General features: G+C 44.1%; 1 protein-coding gene across 1 annotated transcript in view; it reads left to right on the top strand.

The window, feature by feature from the left end:
• Positions 1-917: 917 nt before the first annotated feature.
• Positions 918-19,066, top strand: part of LOC124302321 (agrin-like) — a 290,584-nt gene continuing 272,435 nt past the window's right edge. Inside the window, exon 1 of the mRNA XM_046758373.1 lies at positions 918-2,473. Within this exon, the coding sequence (XP_046614329.1) occupies positions 2,038-2,473 (436 nt within the window). The 5' untranslated portion in view covers positions 918-2,037. The remainder of the gene's footprint in view (positions 2,474-19,066) is intronic.

The raw sequence follows: 19,066 nt of genomic DNA, 5'->3' as shown, positions 1-19,066 counted from the left end.
GAAATGTAAATAAACGTTAACGGTGTAGGCTGATCGTGACAAAAATTCACAATTCATACAGTGACGGCAGTTGATTTTGCGAAAGAATTTTCTGAAACCGTCAGTGAAAACGGTCAGCTTTTTAACATTCGAGAGAACCCTGATATAAGCTTTAAAAACTGCAGTCGAACTATTTGCTTTTGTAATAAAACTACAAGAATCACTCAAACTCGCACAAAATTAATGAATTCCGAGACAGCCAATACCGTGTCATTTTACTTTTGAATCCAATTATAGAAATGCTTGAACAAACTCTATGATATCCAGAAAGAAAAACCGGACGAAGAAAGCCGTTCAATTGAACGTGTCTCCTCTCGGTGTCCATAAATCCCAAAAAGGTCTCGTTCTCATCCGAGTTTTCGATAATTGTGGATTTCGAAACCTCGCCGAGGTATAAATCGGTCCGGGATTAGAGTCGGGGTAATCGATAGAGTATACACAGACAATACGATGCGACGGAGGGTATCGAGTTACGAGGTGGGTAAATTTTGAGGACCAAAAGTGGAAATCTTGATAAGCGCGAAGCGTAAGCTCTGCTCGGGGGGAAGGGGGGCCGATGGAGATGGCGAGGGCGGGGGATTAATAGGTAACCGATATCGGATACACGGCACCCAGATTGGATCAGCTGTGACGAAGGTGACACCCGTTACACGCATAGGTGTGTCCGGCGGCCGCGTGGCGACTCCGGGGAGCGGGAGTCCTCTCTTCTTTCTCTCCGCACCTCCACCTCCACCTCCACCTCCACCTCCACCTCCGTCGCCTCCTCCTTGTCCTCGTCGCCGCGTACGCCACGCCGGATCCTATGCCACTACCGCCTACGCTGGAACGTAGACGCAGGGTCCACGCTTCGCCCTCAGTTCAGCGCGTGCCTCCACGCGACCAGCCACCAACCACCATCGCTCACTCAGCTCGCTCAACCTCGGAGAACGCGCTTGTCTAGGCTAATCGCCTAGCTCTTTGACAGTCGAACATCTCCGATCCGAGGCGTCTCTTGGGAGTTTGAATTTCGCGCCTCAGAGTTTGAATTTCGCGCCCTCGGAGTACCGCCAAATTCAAAACAACCCAGCGTGAATCAGTGATTCTTAATCTCCACCCACCAGTTCAGTGACCCAGACGGAAACTTGCAATGCTGTTCTCATTCTGTAATGGATTTAGCGTTACTATCAATCAGTGTCGTGTATGTATTTACATATTATGTGACTAGTTTTCAGATCGTTGATGTGAAATAAACTATCTTTTAGTTAATGTGTTGTGTGATTTTAGTGGTATCGATAATTTATTCGTGACAAAAAACACAGTTCTTATTATTCGTCTCCGGTTCTGCTGTAATGATTTTTCTTCTTTTTTTTTTCTTAATCAACGTTGAAGAATCCCAATTTTTTCCTGATTAACGGTCTTAACTTTGAACACAGTGATTGAAAATAAATTTCTGCGTTTATCGAATACGTAAACGTTTACACCTCGGAAGAACCCGCCAAAGTGTATTAAAAAAAAAAAAAAAAAAAATTACAACAATGAGAATGAACGGTGTTTATGGTCCGAGTTGAGGAAGCTGGATGGAAAAAAGAAATTTGTACCTTGGTAATAAAAAATCATCCTCGGTTGTTTCACGTCAGTGTTGAGTATCCAGGGTCTAAGACTTGAGCTCTCTCTCTCTCCTGTAGCCAGCTCTCTGTTGTAGATGTAAAAATAGCGATAGTTCGTAGGAAAAGACGACGCAGCAGCGCGCTACCTTCCTCATTAATTAACCGAAGGTACCAGCAACATCTCCGAACGGCGGTTCCCGAGACGGGATCTTAGTTGAAGAACTGTTAACCCGTGGTCGCGCTAAAACTCGCGTGGGACGTCGGCGCCAACCTGTTGCATAACGCCGTGAAACGCACGGTGCCTCGAAGAGGCGAGAAGGGTCTGAAAAGGGCTCGAAAGCTCGGAGCTTTCGGGGATTTTGACGGGAATTAATTAATCCCACCCATGTGACCCGCCCGGATCTTGGATAAGATGGACGGGTTCAAGGTCCGCGTTTTCCTCCTGCCGATGCTGCTCCTCGTCTCGGCGTCGAGTCTCGTCCTGGGAAGACTGACGACCAAGGAACTCCTCGAGTGTCGGGTGAATTTGACTAACGCGATCAAGAACGATACGAGCTTCTTGCACGAGGTTCACAACTCGGATTTCATTTTCACCGGGAAAATTAAGGAGCTCAGAAACGGCCAGCTACACGTCAGGGTCAAACGGGCCATCAAGGGCGTCCTTAACTCCACCGTCGACTTGACCGTCAACAGCACCTGCGGCGCTTACGTACGCAGGAGCTACACCGGCATATTCTTGGGCGTAAGAGCGGATCGTCAAGATGGATCTCGGGGCAGGGTCTTAATGCGCTTTGGACCCGTTCCACTGACTATCTCCAATCTGGATCGTCTCAACGCTGCGGTCAGAGGTAAGCTGCGAGGCTTCGTTTCAATGACATCGGTGTCATTTGCGTATTCTGAACGGATTTTCAAAGACCCAATGACCCTCGTACACCCCTTCCGAATTTCAGCGAGAACCGTGCGAAGACTCGTCTTCATCGTTAAGTCGCTTAAGTATACGAAAGAACATTTCTCAAGCTGACGTTGCGCATTTATCTTCATGGCCACGGCGCGGAAGTGAATTGAAAGCTGCATTGATACGATTCGGTAATTTTCACGAGTTGTTCTTTTTTCAACCAGTAAACCGCACGGATCATTATAACCAACGCTCTGTTCGTACAGACTTTGAGTAACGCGGTATCGAACAATTTCCGAAGCATGGGCAGATTTCTTCGAAAGCGATAGCAGCACGCTGCTGCAAATCAATTTCACCGCAAGTGCTAATCTCGTTTCTAATGAAAATCATCGTTATTCGTAACTATTACAAGTAATCAACATCAGCGAAACATTTTCGCATTATTATATCTTCTTCGATCGATGCGTATAATTGACACGCGGCAAAGAACTGCTGCTCGGCTAATCGTAAAGCTGAATATTAGCTAGGTGCGTTCTACCTCTGTAATAGCTCTACGCATTTATGACAACGCATACTTTGTTGCACCCTGCGCGTTAGGCACGTGAACATGGCGCAGGTACAGCACAGGTACTCATATGTGTACTCGCACGTCGTGTGTACGTGTGTGTGTGTGTAGGTAAAGTCGTTTGGTCCACGCGCCGCACGGTAATAAATTTATCGTCTCGAGCCGAAGCTGCGGCAGCCGTGCATGGCTGCTACCATCGCGGGATCTCAGAAGTGCGTAATAAGACGAGATAACGGAAAGTCATATTTATCAATTCGACCGATTATTTCCAAGGAAGGGATCACTTATATAATATATCTACGCATTATCTATTCTGGCTACATTCTTATCTTTTACAGGTACACGTATCGAATCATTCAACGCAACGACGTCGGACTGTGCGCAATTTTTTTCTCTTGCAAAATTAACGGTGTGAAGGTTGATGCAGCGTGCGACGTGATTCGGTCTATAGCGTATTTCCAAATTGGTTGAAATTTTTAAAGACCTCGAAAATCGGTTCGATTGGCGTAGATTTTTCTTTCTTGCAATTTTCAGGAACCAAGAATTGGGTCGAGTGATTCAAAGATTCGACGCGATAAGAAAATAGTCGAAATGAATATCTGGAAATAGGTAGAAAATCGTCTATCAGAGTTTCCCTTTTGTCATGAATACAAATGTATACGTATACTTTTTACCACTTAATTGAATAATAATTATGACAGATGTTTATTACTAGCAAAATATTATACATTTATACAAGTACTTGTTGTATAAATTATAGGTTGTTCAATAGAAGTTCTACAAATTGGCTGATTAATACCAATTGCTTGAACGCTGAAAAAAATCTACCATAGCAAAGATTACGCACAAGTTACGAATGCATATCTTGTAGGAAATCAGAACTGTTATTTAAAAATGGGAACTAAAGGTAGCAGAAGAATTAGCATATACGTAACCAAACAACGTGAGATAATGATTGACTGACAACTGTATCTGATGTATAATTCCAGCTGTCTTGTACAACGGTATATACCTAAGATAGAAAATAACATTGTACGCGTGTCTCGTTAAGTTGCTAAAACAAAAAAAGTAGTAAGAAAAGAAAAAGGAAATAATAGGAAAAGATAAACAAGCATAAAAGTATTAAACGCGATGAGAACAGATGGCCTGCGAAAAAAGTTGTAAGTGTGACCGAAACATCCTCGACATATGTGCGAGCAACGTAACGCGTTGAAAAAAGAGGAACTTGCTCGACGTTGAATTAATATTATTATAAGCAGTTCCTGACAGGCCGTCGTAAAAATTGAAAACGTAAATCAGAATTTGTAGCCGAGTAATTGTGAAATCTATTATATGATATACTTAAGTGTATTATTGAATTGGGCGAGCGAGCTTGCGGAAGCACGAGGTAAAATTCATCGGCGACGGCTGCGGGCTAAAAATATAGAAAGATCAAAAAATTGAAGGGCACGATACCGAATTTTTAAAAAAGCGAAAACTCAATTTATAGGAACTTAAAAATGTCGACAGTTTCGATTCTCTCATTCGATTTTCGCGTTTTACGTTTTAAATTTCCTATATTTACAATTTTCTTTACTTGGACTTTCCGCATTTAAAGATTTGACGAACCAGTTTTTCGCATCAATGAAAATTGGATATTCCGCTCCTTCTGTCGATCGACATTTCTGGTTTTTTGCCGATGTCGGTGCCGCGTCACTACACCTGGTACTCCATCCATGCATGGTTATATTATATGCACATTGCGGTTATACGTGAACTTCCCACGCACATCGCGTCACTTGACGCACTTTTCAATACACGACAGGCAACGCGCCGCATTTCTCCGGCGGCGGCTGAACGGACGGAACGCAACAAGACCGGAATAATACAGTTCGACCTACGCGTTTTCTGCCAGCAGTTGTCCGTCTGTACCAACTTCACCACGCCCCACCTATCCACATACCTATCGCCAGGTGTGCCAACTATTCACCACCTTTTTTGGCTTCTCGTTTTTATTCTCCATTCCTTTTTTTCCGCATGCTCGTGTCAAGCAGCGAATATTCGCACTCGCCAAACTGGAAATCCGATTTACAAAATGTGCTGAATATCAACGGCGTAAATTTCGCAGTTTACTACGGCGTCAGAATATATCGAATCAGATATCGATCAGGATCCAAGACAAAATTGTAAAAAAAGTTTCTCGACTATCGTAATGAGTTTCAATGACGATTTACCATTCGCCATTTTATCGATCAAACTTTATGAATTCTAAATAGCTGAATTCTTTCGTAACGATCATTGGATCGAATTCGAGACCCACAGTTGTCCCACAGACGAAAAAGCTCCTCGTTTTTCATTGGAATGCCCGCATGAATACAATAAATCAAAACTTACGTAAAATAAGAAAAAGTTACATCAATTTATTTTGGCATCTTTACGGTGCAATGCGATCTCAGGCTACTCATTCGGAATACTCGAAGAATTTTCCCGGAATTTTACACAGATACTTGTTGAATAAATTGAGAAATACTCGACGAATCGAATCGATTTCATCGCGACTAATCAGACACGTTGCGAAATCTTGTAATGTTCTTTAACGTCGAGGGAACCATTTTTTTATCTCCTCCTCCTTCGCGATATCAATTCCGCGTAGAGCGTGGCATATTTTATTCACGGCACGTTTTGGCACGGCTTCAGAGTTCGGTTGAGCATATTAGCCAAGACTGCAGGGGAGCGAAGGAGTGAAAGAGTGCCGTCGATACGACGGCTGATGTTTGGCAAGTCGTCGCGTTCGCGTTGCATTCGTTTGATTGAAAATAAGATTAATTGCCGAAGACGTCAAGGGAATGGATTTCACATTTCAATCGCTATTATTCCGTCTCTTTCACCGCGTATCGCTGCAGGGATTTGCACTGTGCAACCGCTAAGGAGAATGTGAAATCATGCAGCTTGGTTTTACCGGTCAATATTGTCATTGAAGTATTGGAAAGTCAGAGATAATATTGTGCCAGTGATTACAGGCTTGAAATTGCGAGCGTACGTAACGTCTCTTCACGTCACTACCTGTGAAAATTTCACTAAAAAAATTCGGATATTCTTAGAAAAACGTTGAATTTTTTTTCTTAACACTCGGATTTTCTAGTTCGGTTTAAGACTTCTTCGGTATAATTTGTTACGGGTTAATCAATCTTGTCGTGGGATCTTCAACTCATCGTTTTTTTTTTTTTTTTTTTTTTTTTTTTCTGTGTGTAAAATATACAAAATATCCTAGTTTTTTCCAACGAAATTCTAGCCTTTTTTTTTAAGTGAGACAAGTGTCGAGTGGAATCGAGTAATCCGAGTTTAAGCGTTTGAAGCCGAGGTTTCCGTGACGTGTTGGATCGGCGTTCTGGGATAAAAGAAGAAAAAAATTGGTCTTCGTGTGCAAGAAACCGGGTGCAGAGCGTCAAGAAAGAATGGTTATGGGCGTCGAAAGTGGATATTTAGAATTCGATTACGACTTTCCGGATAGCTACGAGGATCGAGCGGGAATCTCGCATCCGGTTCGGATTCAACGTCGCGTCGCGAGCGTCGTCAATAAAAGCTTTTAACACCCGTTCAGCTGGAGCGCCATCAGCGAGCTTACCAAGAGAATAGAACAGCGTCGTGAGTCAGGTGGCTATTTCGACGCGATGAAAATCCAAAAATATTCGGAGAAAAGGGAAGAGAGTTTGACGGTGGAAAACCGAAGACGCCTCGTCGTCGCGTCGCGTTGCGTTGCTTTGCGTTGCGTTGCGCTTCCGTTACACCGTCGCCCTTTTTGCTACGGCAGCTGGCGCTATAACCGAGAGCTTTTCCTATCCGTGCCTGAAGCTTTTCGCCGCAGCTGGCCAGCCGGCATCGCATCGCTCCACATTACTTACGGACAAAATTTGCCCCCGGGGTTGGTTCCGAGATATGCGACCGAAGGATCATCTCTCGTCCAATTTGTTCCGAGCTGGTTGCTGCAGCTCATTTATTTTGACGACCCGAGCCCCAATCGCGTTATCGAGCCGGACGACCTGTCCGAGCTTCGGTCAGTCCCATCCTCGCCGATACCGTCGGGCCCAATTTATTAGCTTTCTAAATATTTTCGGTAAATGGTTTCACCGTATTTTAGGGGCTGTTTTGTTTTCGGCTTTTGCGTTTCGAGTTCGTGACCACTTTTATTGCACCTATCTATATCTTAAAACTTTTTTTCTCTCAATTAGTCCGCTGTCGGATGGATGCCTTTTTCTTTTTACTTTCATCCGCTCGCTTCTACGAAAAGAGCAGCGACTCGTGCCGAATGAAATCCCGACTTATGTTAATTGAAAATCAAGCCAAATGCGACAAACGTGTTTCTATTTTACTGCCGGCTTAAGAAACCATGGGAATAAATTCGTACAGGATTGACGACCCCGTGATCAGCTTTTTCACCGCGCGAAACAAATTTCCTCTGGTCGTAGGTATGCGGTATAAAGTTTGCGATAATTGGGAGAATCCTTCGACGCATCGTATATATTTATTGTATACGCACGTAATTGGTCGAGGTTTATTTATTTCAATCCGTTATTGCAATTAATCCGCGTTTTAATATCAAGATTCGCGTTACGCAGCTGCATCTTGCGGAATCGCTACCATGCTGTTATAATTTTGACGAATTTAGTCGGTCTTAATTAGCCGAACGAAGGGGGGACACGCGTTTTTTTACCGTTGATAATCGGCTTCTGCCCCCCTTAAACGCCTCGCGGTGGACTTTAAAAGCTGAGTTTTGCATGCCTCGGGGACAAAGTCGTAAAATACGGAGCGTAACAACTTTCAATTACAGCCCCTCGAAAAGCGAATTAAAGTAGTCCCCCTGCTTGACGGGGACCCTTGAATTTTTCTCGCACCTGACTCGCATGCCGATATTAGCTTTGCGGCCCAACTACAATCGCTTCGGAAGTTTGCATTCTTACGAATATTTCATCCCATGCACTAACAATGAGAAAAAAATTCGCATCAACCACGTTATAAAGTATTTATCTACTTGTCTACGGATAATTCGGAACTATATTCCTTGTGATTATTGTTGTTTAAAAAAAAAAAATGTTTGGTATTCATTGCAATAACGTCGTAAAATTAATTTCATTCGATTATAGCGTGTTAGATGAATATTTGGGTAAAACTTCGCTGTAAATTCTATTCAGGGCTTAATAATTCTTCAGCTGTAATGTAAGCTTAGGACGATCCGTAAAAATTTTCTTTTCACTCTCAATAACTCAGAGGAGAGGATAGAAAAAAATACCGTTCACGAAGAAGAATTTTCAACCTAGACACAACGTGTCTGACGTGGCCGATCGATGTAATGAGAAATCGCTTTTGAGGGAATCGGGCGACTCGAGTATGTTCAATCCGCCGTCATCCGGAGTGGAATTAGGGACTGTAAAGAGCATCCAATCTTTTAAAACTACAACCGAGAATTGCCACTTTTCCATTTCATATACCGAGCGAAGACGTGTAATGCGCATTTAAGCTACAGCGTTAAAAGCCCGTAAGCATCGTATCGCGTGGCATATTGCAGCCGATGGACAAGCGAGTCTCCCGCACTGAGCGTTGTAAAAATGGTGAGAGTAAATGGATCCTTATCTGAACGATCTGGCCGACGACGGTTAATAGAAATATATGCATATCAGGCAAGACGAGGTAGAGAGGATAGGTGATTCAGATTGGATTGAGCAACTCGCGTGGTTTAGAGCCGGAAAGAGCGGGAGTAGGCAGGCATAACGGCCGAAAGTTATCGTCCTCGGATGGAGTTTGTACGAGACGGGGCGAGGTTATCTTCCTCGGGCCCCCGCTAGGCGAGGAATTACTCTGCCCGTTTCATCCGAATAAAGATTCGGATGCAAGGAAAATCCTGCAGGCTAGCCGTACTCGTGAGGAGTCCACCGCGTTGAAATTCCCCTTTCGAAAAGTCAACGATCTTGAACACAGGCCGCATCGGAAGTGAGACGTCGGAACCGACGAGCCTCGATGAAGTCGAAAAAAGATCGGAGAAGATCCAACAATTTGATCTGCTAAATAAATACCGATAAAAATATACGATGACGATACGATTTACAGCTGTTGGTATCGTCTGTTTTGCATTGTTGAAAATTTTTTTTTTTTTTTTTACTACCATAATTTGAAATGGAGTTCCTGCAATTTTTTATTTGATAAGATTAACTCCAAAAATTATGGGCTTTGGGCGGAATGATTTTCCTAATTTCATTTACAGAGAGAGAGAGAGAAAATTTTATACCCACTTGTGTAATGTGGCGTGAGTGAAACAGTTTGTATCGTTAAAAAAGATTTTATACCGTCGAAAGTCATTCAATATGTTACAAAACAATGTTGATTTTACAAAGTTCGTTTGGTTTCAACATATTTATTATGAAACTCTACGTAAATGGACAAACGATAGTAAAACCTTAGTTCGACGTACACTGTAATTGAAGAAGTTTTCATCAGCTATAAATCTGGAACCGTCAGTGTACAGTCGACGTAAGAATTTCTACTCACAATCGGTGTACCAGATGATTCTAAAATTGAAAGAAAAAGAAAACGGCGTTTTGTTCGAGGGGGATTTCTTTTTTTACGTCGCCGCTGCGTCGATCCATCCAATGTCGAAATTCAAGCGGTGACGCCGATCGACCGAAGACACGCGTCCATCGCATCGCAGCGAGCATCGGAGATATTAAATTTGTCGTGGTGTGTTTTTTTTTTCTTTTTTTTTTTATTTCTCTTCCTTTCTTATAACGTGAAAACAACTCGCCCACGACACGAGGATCCTCAGACGTGGATCTTCGCGGGGTCAGATCCGCATTGGTGTGAGACAAGCATGTACACGAGGCACGTGAGGTGGGTGGACGGTTTTGGGGCCACATTATGGTGCGGATAGGCCCGGCTCTCGGAGATCGTTACACACACTTGTGACAGAGGAAGAAAACCAGTTTCTATTTTCGGGAAATTAAAATTCTTAACCTCCTAATAAAAGTAGTTTACACGCGACATTAGCCAGGGGTTTTCAGCCCGTAATCAAGATGTAACATTTTTACATCTCAGCTGATTTCGAGCTCGCCGTGCTCCGGCAACTTGAAGACCTTCTTTTTTATCCCATTGACTCACAATGCGACCGCTTTCCGTGCACGCGAACAGCTGCATTAGTTCTACTCTCGGCGTGATTCACTTTGGAACCACTCAATTTAAGAATTCACGAAAAACTGAAAGAAAAATCGAACTGCGTTCATCCTAAAAGTAATGGAAACCTTATTTGGCTATCTGGAAACATTTACTCCGAGTCTGTTCTTGATCAATGCACAGTGTTCGAGGAAAAAACACGTTGAATATGGGATGTGATTTTTTTCCATCTATAACCAAGAATTCTCAATTTCGCGACGCCAGAAGTTTTTTTTTTACTCACAAACACGTTCGAAGCATTTTCTTTGATCAGTTGAAAACAAAGTTTCTTTTCAAATTTCGAACTATTTTAAATGTTATCGTAACGATGCAAAATGGCCACGATTCAAAGTATACGCACAGTGGAAATTATTCTGCAGTTGTAAAATAATCCATCATATCTGTATCTCTCATTCTAAATAGCTACGTAATATCTTCAATAGAAGAAAGTTGCCCGTGAAAAGATCAGAGACTCGGATATTTTAAAACCCGAAAAGAAGGTTTTTCTCGGGAGTTCAAGTTCTGTATATTTTGCGCGGGTTTGGAGCCGTGAATTTTGGTAGACGAACGTATGTAGCTGCATTGAGGCGCGTTCAGTCAGCGGGCCGAAGCTCAGTGTCTTACGTTACATCAAAAGTAAAATATCTAGCTAGTTAAAGGCCGGACCATGGCTTGAGGATCAGCCTTTGCCTTGTGCAGGATAAATCGCTGCGGAACGCGGGGCAGCGGCTAAGCCTTCGGGGTAAGCGGGCGAATGGTAGGTTCATATAAGGCAGGAATGGAATCTTGGTCCATGTTACAAATTCAAATTAAAACCATGTTTCCCGGGGTAACCGGATCCTCGATCTCTCTCCTGGCGTCTTTGAATTTCGAACCGTGGCACAAGCGCGTCATCCGTTCGCCTAATATGACAAACGAGCCCGGAGATTCGAGCTTTGCATCGGCGTGGTTCTTTTTATTCCTCTCACATTCCTGCATCATCCTTCTCCCAGTGAGAACCATCACCGTTCATTCTCACTCTCTCTCTCTCTCTCTCTCTCTCTCTCTCTCTCTCTCTCTCTCTCTCTCTCTCTTTCTCTCTCACTTTCTCGAATCTTATCCACGCCGCGGGAATTTCGAATTATCTTTGCGGCCGCAAAACGAACGGTCCGTTTTGCGTTGTTCTCTTCTCGTCTTCGACCGCAAATTTACCTCCTTCTCTCGGTTGTAATTTAGTCACTACTTTAACTTGACTTCACCGATATTATGTGCGGAGGTACAGCATCTCGTGCTGAGACCGCCGACCGAAGCTCTTTGTTTGCGGTAACAGTGAATCACCGCTCTTCCATAAGTATCGTCGCACAACCGAATGAGCCGCCAGATTTAATTGCGCTTTTGGTTACCGACTCCCCATTGAAATTGCGCAAATTGTGTACGCAAGCGTTTCGCCGCGTTTCTATACCTATACGCAAGGACGTCGTGATTATTATTCGAGTTGTTTTTCGCCTGAGAATTCTAGAAACAAAAAAAATGAAGAAAAAAATAAGAATTTTAAAAAAGCAAACATCTGATAATATTGCTAGGACTTCTGTTTACCTTGTCTTCCCTTTTTTTTCATATTGTCGGATGAATATATCCTTGTTATAAATGATCAATTTATAACGTGCCCTTGAGCTTTCACGCATCATGCGAATCGTCTAAATTTTTTTAAGAGTTACGACGAGGCACCGGAAATACCGAGCATATAAAAGAAGGAGCGAAGTTGGCCTAGACGAGGCGCTTCGAGGAGATAGTTTCGTTTTAACGATCGTACGTATCTGACGGTTTTCTTTTATTTTGAAATATCGTCTCATTTCTTTTTCCCCCTTTTTTATCAGGGATAATAATTAATGACCACCGTCGCTATATGGCTCTTTACAGATGCACGCGGGCGCCGCGACCCAGATCTGCCTGCACGGCCCACGCGAATCCTTTCTAACCGCAAAAAATAATTAGACATTCGTACGTAGAAATTTGAAAATTTCAAGGAAGGCCGCTATTATACCTGGATCATTGTTAAAACCTCCGAGAGAGAGAGAGAGAGAGAGAGACGCTTGAAACGAAATGGAAGATGGGCGGCGGGTGTATTGTAGCATACGTGTACCTGTACAAAACACCGTAAAGGAGAATCGATAGGCAATTAGTGAAAATAAATGAAGGAGCTCGATCAGACGGACAGACATGAAAGGGTTTGAGAGTCGAAAATCGGTTCACCAAACAAATGATTCGGCTGCAGCAATGAATGGTCCCTTTCATTTTTGACCGTCAAAAATGGAGCGTCGAGACAAATGTGCACTTACAGAGCGAAGGGATCGAGGGAGAATAAAGAAACGTTAGCGACAGGTTCAGAAGACAACTTTCAGACAATTTCAGGGGAAGAAACAAAGCTCAGCCTGTTGAATACGCTCCGGCAAAAGGACGATGGAAACAAAGGACCAGAAGAAAAGAGCACGGAAGGGCGTGGCAGGGTGTGGTCAAATTTGTTAGGGGTTGACTCCGTCGAATTTATATTTCATAAATTATAACTCCGGGGACTTAGGTTCCTGCGGCGCAAAAATTTAAACGCAGCTCGTCCCGACGCCACCTCGACTCGACATTTAGGACTGTTTCGGTGTTTTAAGTGTTTCAAAATAATCGTCGAGTCACCTGTTACTTGACTCCTTTCTCCCTATCTCGAGGGATGATCACTGCCTTTTGTACTCCGGGCTGAGTTGTGTGAATAGTGTATAGAAAGGATCTTGGAAAATTGAATATAATGAGGGTAACATGTGAAATGTAGATTTCCGTATTTGTCGAACACAGTTGGTGTTTTAAATTCAAAACGTGTTAGAAATTGATTTAAATTTTTTTCTATTACAGTTGTAAATTTTGTATGGAAATTGCGTCGCTTAACTGTCGAAAATACTAACTACGGTTGAGTTACAACTGAATACACCACGAGAGTAGTAAAAAGAACAAAAAAAAAAAAAACGCTTGTATAACCAGTGTTGGTTTTTTTAAAATACAATTTAGCCGTCAACTGTGCTATAAATTTTTGAGCGACCGTTTTTGTGCGTTAAATACCAGCGTTCAAATGAACACGGCTTAGTGTACCTTTAATATTATACAACATACAGGCTGCACAACGCCAGTAGAAAAACGCTGAGCATAATAAATTCATATTTATGCATGCAAGAAGTTGAGAAAATTAAATCGTTTTCAGTTTGAAAGAGCGAAGAGGTATAAAAAGCAAAAAAAAAAAATCACAAGAGAACAAAACGAGAGGGAAAATAAGGAGAAAAATGGTAGCTAGAGCCGGGAATAGGATGTTTGGATAAACGAGATTTGATAGTGGTTATTATAGGAGCAGTTAATGAATAAAACATGAAAATCCGAATATCGTTGGATAAATGGGAGAGAAGAAGAGATGAGAAAGATGGGAAAAAAGTGTAAGAAAAAAAAAAAAAAAAAAAAAAAAATTAAAAAGAATGAAAAAAAAATAAAAGGAACGGGTGGAACGGGGCTTACATTATCCGTGTTTGTACACGCGCGCAGCACGTACCGCATCGGGCATTACCTACGTACACAGGTTTTACGCCATGCCGATATATAAACCGGTACGGGTGTACCAATCGAGACGTTGTAGGTACGAACCTGCTCACAATCCATGCGTCGCGGTACGCTTTCCTTAAATTTCCCAACTCCAGCCACGATCCCTTTTTTTTCTATTCTCCGCAGCAAATTTCATCTTGTTCTTCTCCTAAAATACGAAAGTAAATATTGGGAGACATCGGCCGGCGAAGCCTATAGCTAATATAAAGCTCCGTATTTTGACAGAGGGAAATTATATGCTCGGACCCAGAACTATAATCAAATTCAATTCATCTCTATCGCCGTATCTAATGGCCGGGGATGGGTCCCGGTAGGCCTTCGTACACACACGGCCCTATTGCATAAATATGTGTAGTTCGACGGACGGGCCCCACCTTTCTTCCTGCCTGCCTTCCTCCGGTCCTCCGGGTCCTGGTTTCCCGTCTCCGCGCGTGGGCGGGACGTTTTTTGGTAAGGAATGTCGCGGGTTATTACAATTTATCATAAATTTAATACCTCGCCTCACCCCCGGCTTTATTATCTCCCGGTTTCATTGTGCCACCCGAAACAGCCGGTCGTCTTTACCGATCACGAGCGGTCATCCCTGCGCTTCGGAACGGCTCTTGGGATTCGGGTAAATCCGGCGTGATTGCACCTAAAATCTCGTCTTTATCGCTCGCCTCGTCCGTGGGAACTGAAAGGGTCAGGATTCGCGCGGGGTGCTCGAAGAGCTTCTCGGGAATTCGCCACTCTGCGTCCTCGATGACGATCAGCGATTTTATGACCCCCGTTATTCGACCTCTGAACTCCGATCACGCCCGCCGTTGAAACGATCCCGCAAAAAACGTCCTTCGAGTTTACAAGGTGTTTCAAATATCTACACTGTCTTGACTCTCCGCTGGACGTTGTTGTACATGTAGAAGGGGGGCGACTCTTTCAACGGAGAGAAATATCGCTGTTCGGTTATTTTTATACGTCACACGTGGAAATGAAGACCTGGATGCTTGGACAGGCTTGCGTAGGCTCTCGGGCTAGTTTGCATTCCCTTTATCTTTGTCGCGTCAAAGACCTCAAGTTGAAATTCCGGAATCTTGGAGGCGGCTAAATGGTCAGGAAACGTGTTTCAAATCTTCATAAAAACTTGCAGAGGCGTGGATCGAGGGTTAACCACATTTGAAGTTAGGTCGACACGGTAAGAAAAGTCCTTCGAAGTCAGTCACTCGAAGTCACTTGAAGTTGTGAAAAGTCATTCAAAGTTACGAAGTCTTAAAGTCGCGTGAAGTTGTCTCAAGTTATCCGTCACACCCACCTTCAGGGATCTTAACCCTCGCTGCGTGGATCAGTTTTTCGAATTCAACCATCTATTTCGGGTTCAACCCAATCACACGGTGCGCAAACTCGTCGGTGCGTTCTTAATTTTTGTAATCTATATCGGTTAGAGTGAACTTGAAAATCATGCCGTAGTATGATAAGACCCGATGATAATTCCAGGAATAGCGTGCATCCATTCATCTCCAGAAAAGTTATGCAAATCATCGAATTAACACAATTTGCTATTTTCCCGGCTGCAGCTCGCTTGTTCTAAGCACGTACGCAGCGTACTTTCTCTCCTTGGTTCTGCAATCGCGCGTGCTTGACAATACGTAGGAATGGGAAGAAGCTGTTCCTCGATTCCACGAAGCTCGGATAACAAACTGTGAATCCAATTGACCCGAGCACATCGTTTTTCGAATCGGATGTTTTTAAAATCGTGTAACTGGGGTCCGATCTCGTTTGACGGATAGTCGGAAGAAACGGATCTTCATCGCACGAAGGTGTGGCCGGAATGGCTCCCGCCATTGTAATGCGATTCAAGTTGTCGTCGTGGTTTCAGCTGTGTTCGAGCGTTGAAAATGGTTTGAACACGCTGCTCCGGACGGAGGTATTGCCTTTGTGGCATTACTGTCAACCACCTGTCAAACTCGGAGCAGTCACGTTGTACCGTTGGAGGTAGGAACGAAATAGTTGCCGCCCTGGTTATGCGGCGGTCGGATATAGATAAGAGCCGGGGCAGAGGGAGATGAATAATAAAAGAGTACGAAGCGTGAAGAGAGCTGGAACTCAGTGAGCTCATTATGCCCGTGAGACAGGTGGAAGGACCGCCTTCATAACAAATAGACGACGTTACACGACAGCGTCGTCGACGAGGTGGGCCTTGCGTCTTCGACGTGAAACGTCGTACGAAAAGCGGGCCGCTGCTAGCTTATGCAAATGTAATTTCTGCTCACCCTTCGCCCTCCGGCCACAATTGCTACGTATCTCGAAACTCTCGAGGATCCAAACGAAGAAGTCGGGGCCCAATCTATATGTAAGTTAGTTACACCGCGCCGCGGAACTACGGACCAAACGAACCTGCAACCAGCATTAAAGATACCATCTCACACGCGAGATCGGTAGCCAACTGAGCCCAGACGTAGATCATATTAATGGCACTCGACCGACGCCGGTTGCTGCTGCTGCTGGTGCTGCTGCTGCTGCGCGTTGTCCAAGATAACCATCGATTAGTATCGAGCCACAGATCAACGCCGCATCATCACGTTGGTATACTCATGCTGCACGCACGCGTCTTATTCTCATTCGAACAAGCCACCAAGCTGAAATTGGTGATGAAAATTTTCATCGTCTGCGTCAGAAACTAGGCTGGTAATCCCGCCTTGGAATGCAGGACATTGGCATCGTGATGATGTTTGAATAGTTGCAGTCGGTTCGTTTTTGAAATGTTGGCTCGGGGATGAGGCTAAATGAAACTTTAGCTCGACCTGTTCTTTGACTTTGATTTCAATGGTGGGGAATGGGTGACAATAAAGATGCAAAACCGTGAGAAGAACCTGGTCCATGTTCCCCCAACTTGAATATCGAACACCTGTTTCGTCTTCACGCCTTCGCAGTGGGTCATAAGAACCAAGTAATCTGTAACTCCGACTCTAGAACCTGCTTTTGGAAGGACTGAAGGTGGCTGGATCACGGGAGCGTCGGGGGTTAAAGGGTCAGCCGAGATGCGAACAGTGGAGCGGGTATTTTTCCCATTTTTCATTGTTCGAGTGGCGTAAATCATACCGCGTGTACAGGGTAACGTATAACCCGGGCTTATTGTTCCTTTGAGGTTATAATGATATTGATGGTGATTTCCTACAGCCTGCATGTGCTGCACGGTTAATTTAAAGGGTGATTTACGGCTAATTAAGGTTAACAAGCCGTTTAGCCTATTATTAAGCTCGTATTTAAAGGTTCGAATCGCCGCCACATAAATTATATCTTCGGGGGCGCAACAAGCCATCAGATGCAGCACAATGCCAAAGAAGTCGTGGAGTCCAAGGGCGGTCGGGGCTCACAGAAGAAGGTGCTGAGAGGCACCCCCCTCTGCGACTCCTAATCGGTCCACATATTTTCAAATGATACTTCGAACCCTCGAACCTCGGTTATTCGTTTCACGCTGTGATTTTAAATAGCGGAATCTACCCAGTGTTTGTTTCGAGATTTGCCACGCACGCCTACCGCCAACCGGGGAGGTCGGCTAGCTCTCTGAATCACCTGGAATTGATGATTAAGCGTATTCGAGATGTCATGAAAAGGATTTTTCGAGAACCGATTAAGCGGTGTATGAGTATATTTGTATCCTTGCATTCGATTCTGTAGCGTATTTTTTGGTGCTTATTTATTTCACTCTACTTTCTAGTGGAAAATTAAACATGCATTATTAATTGGATCCTGCTCATCGACGAAACTTTACACTTGTGTTTTTTGCAATCATACTTATCTTCTTACTGACTTTTCTTAATCGTGACAAGCTGCTTCTGTTCCCAGCTGTTGTACGGAAACACGAAACCTTAATTGTTATTCATTCAGCACGCGTTCTGTTTTTGTATTCGAAGACTGGTACCCTGCTCCTCAAGGATTTCCTCACGTTTGAATAACTTATTTGAGCCAGCGACACGATCGCAGGTATTTAGTGAAAAATTTCCGGTTTCGGGGTTCTTGATCCTGATCTCGATCATCTATCCATCGCGTTATATCCTCGCGACAATTTCAAGATCATGTTATAATTCGATAGAGTGTGAAATGCCCGATAATCTCGATGAGAACATCCCCGTAGGCTTAGACGATGGTCGTGTAAGTGCGATTCAGGAAGTGGAACTGGAACTCCGACCCACTAGGTATAATTGACTCGAACAAATCACTCCGAGCAGAGCCTCGAGAGTCGAAGCCCCTTCACACGGACGAGTCATGCCTCAGTGGTAATCGAGTTCCGCGTAGTGTAAATAAAAACCAAAAATGCGAGATTCAGACGGGACGAGTTAGCAGATCATCGAGCCACACCCGATCGCTGCTGCGGCGAACGATTAACGCTCGAAGACCGATCGCCGTCTGTTATCGAGGATGAATTATCAACGGTGTAGACCCGAGAGTGCGGATCTGACGATCGAAATCGCCGACACTGCCTCCAGCGGTTTGAAAAGAGTCGGCGCCAAGCGCTTCGACGCTGTGACGCGACGGCGCAAATGCAACTATCTCTATACTTACCTGCACCTACTACTCGCTTTTATCACCATCAGGAAGCCTCGATTGTATCCTAAGTTGTGTCCAGGTTGCCAAGCGCCAGTCTGCAGTCGTTTACGTTTACGGTTATACTGTTTCTTCTACCACACGCTGAAACACACACGTTGAAAACTCTCTGACTTCTTCCGGCCTGCGATAAGCCAACGATTACCAAGCCCCTTTTTCAGTGATAGGAAAAGCACTGGCTCATAGCGAAAAATTAACGTCCATCATGGTTGGACTCAATCGGGTATACATATCTGGAAAGACTGTTGTAAACAAGAGCTGAAGTCTTTAGGGTACATTTGGCTACCGTCCAAGACAAGGACTTCCAATATTTGTCTGAACCGACTTCCGACGAAAAATCGTGACGATGGAATGACCTGGGACAGTGAAAACGGTCGCCTTTGAGGACTTCCACGAGTGCTTGATGAGAAAACGTGGTTTTGATTTTCGCGGGGATTTATCAGAGGAGCGACTCTGCAGCTCTGGTTAGGTGTTCATGCAGGCATGGCAGAGGTGGCGGTCGGGAACAACACCCGGGGGAACCTCTATGCAAATGAGAAGCGGCAATTAACCAGCTCGGTGACTCGCGGATGCAAGGCGTGGCGAACGGAGAGGTGTGCAGCGGCGGACCGTCGT

Source organism: Neodiprion virginianus, chromosome 4 (assembly GCF_021901495.1).
Source record: "Neodiprion virginianus isolate iyNeoVirg1 chromosome 4, iyNeoVirg1.1, whole genome shotgun sequence".
In the NCBI taxonomy this organism is placed as follows: domain Eukaryota; kingdom Metazoa; phylum Arthropoda; class Insecta; order Hymenoptera; family Diprionidae; genus Neodiprion; species Neodiprion virginianus.
Note: the sequence above shows the minus strand (reverse complement) of the source record. Positions and strands in the feature narration are given on the sequence as shown.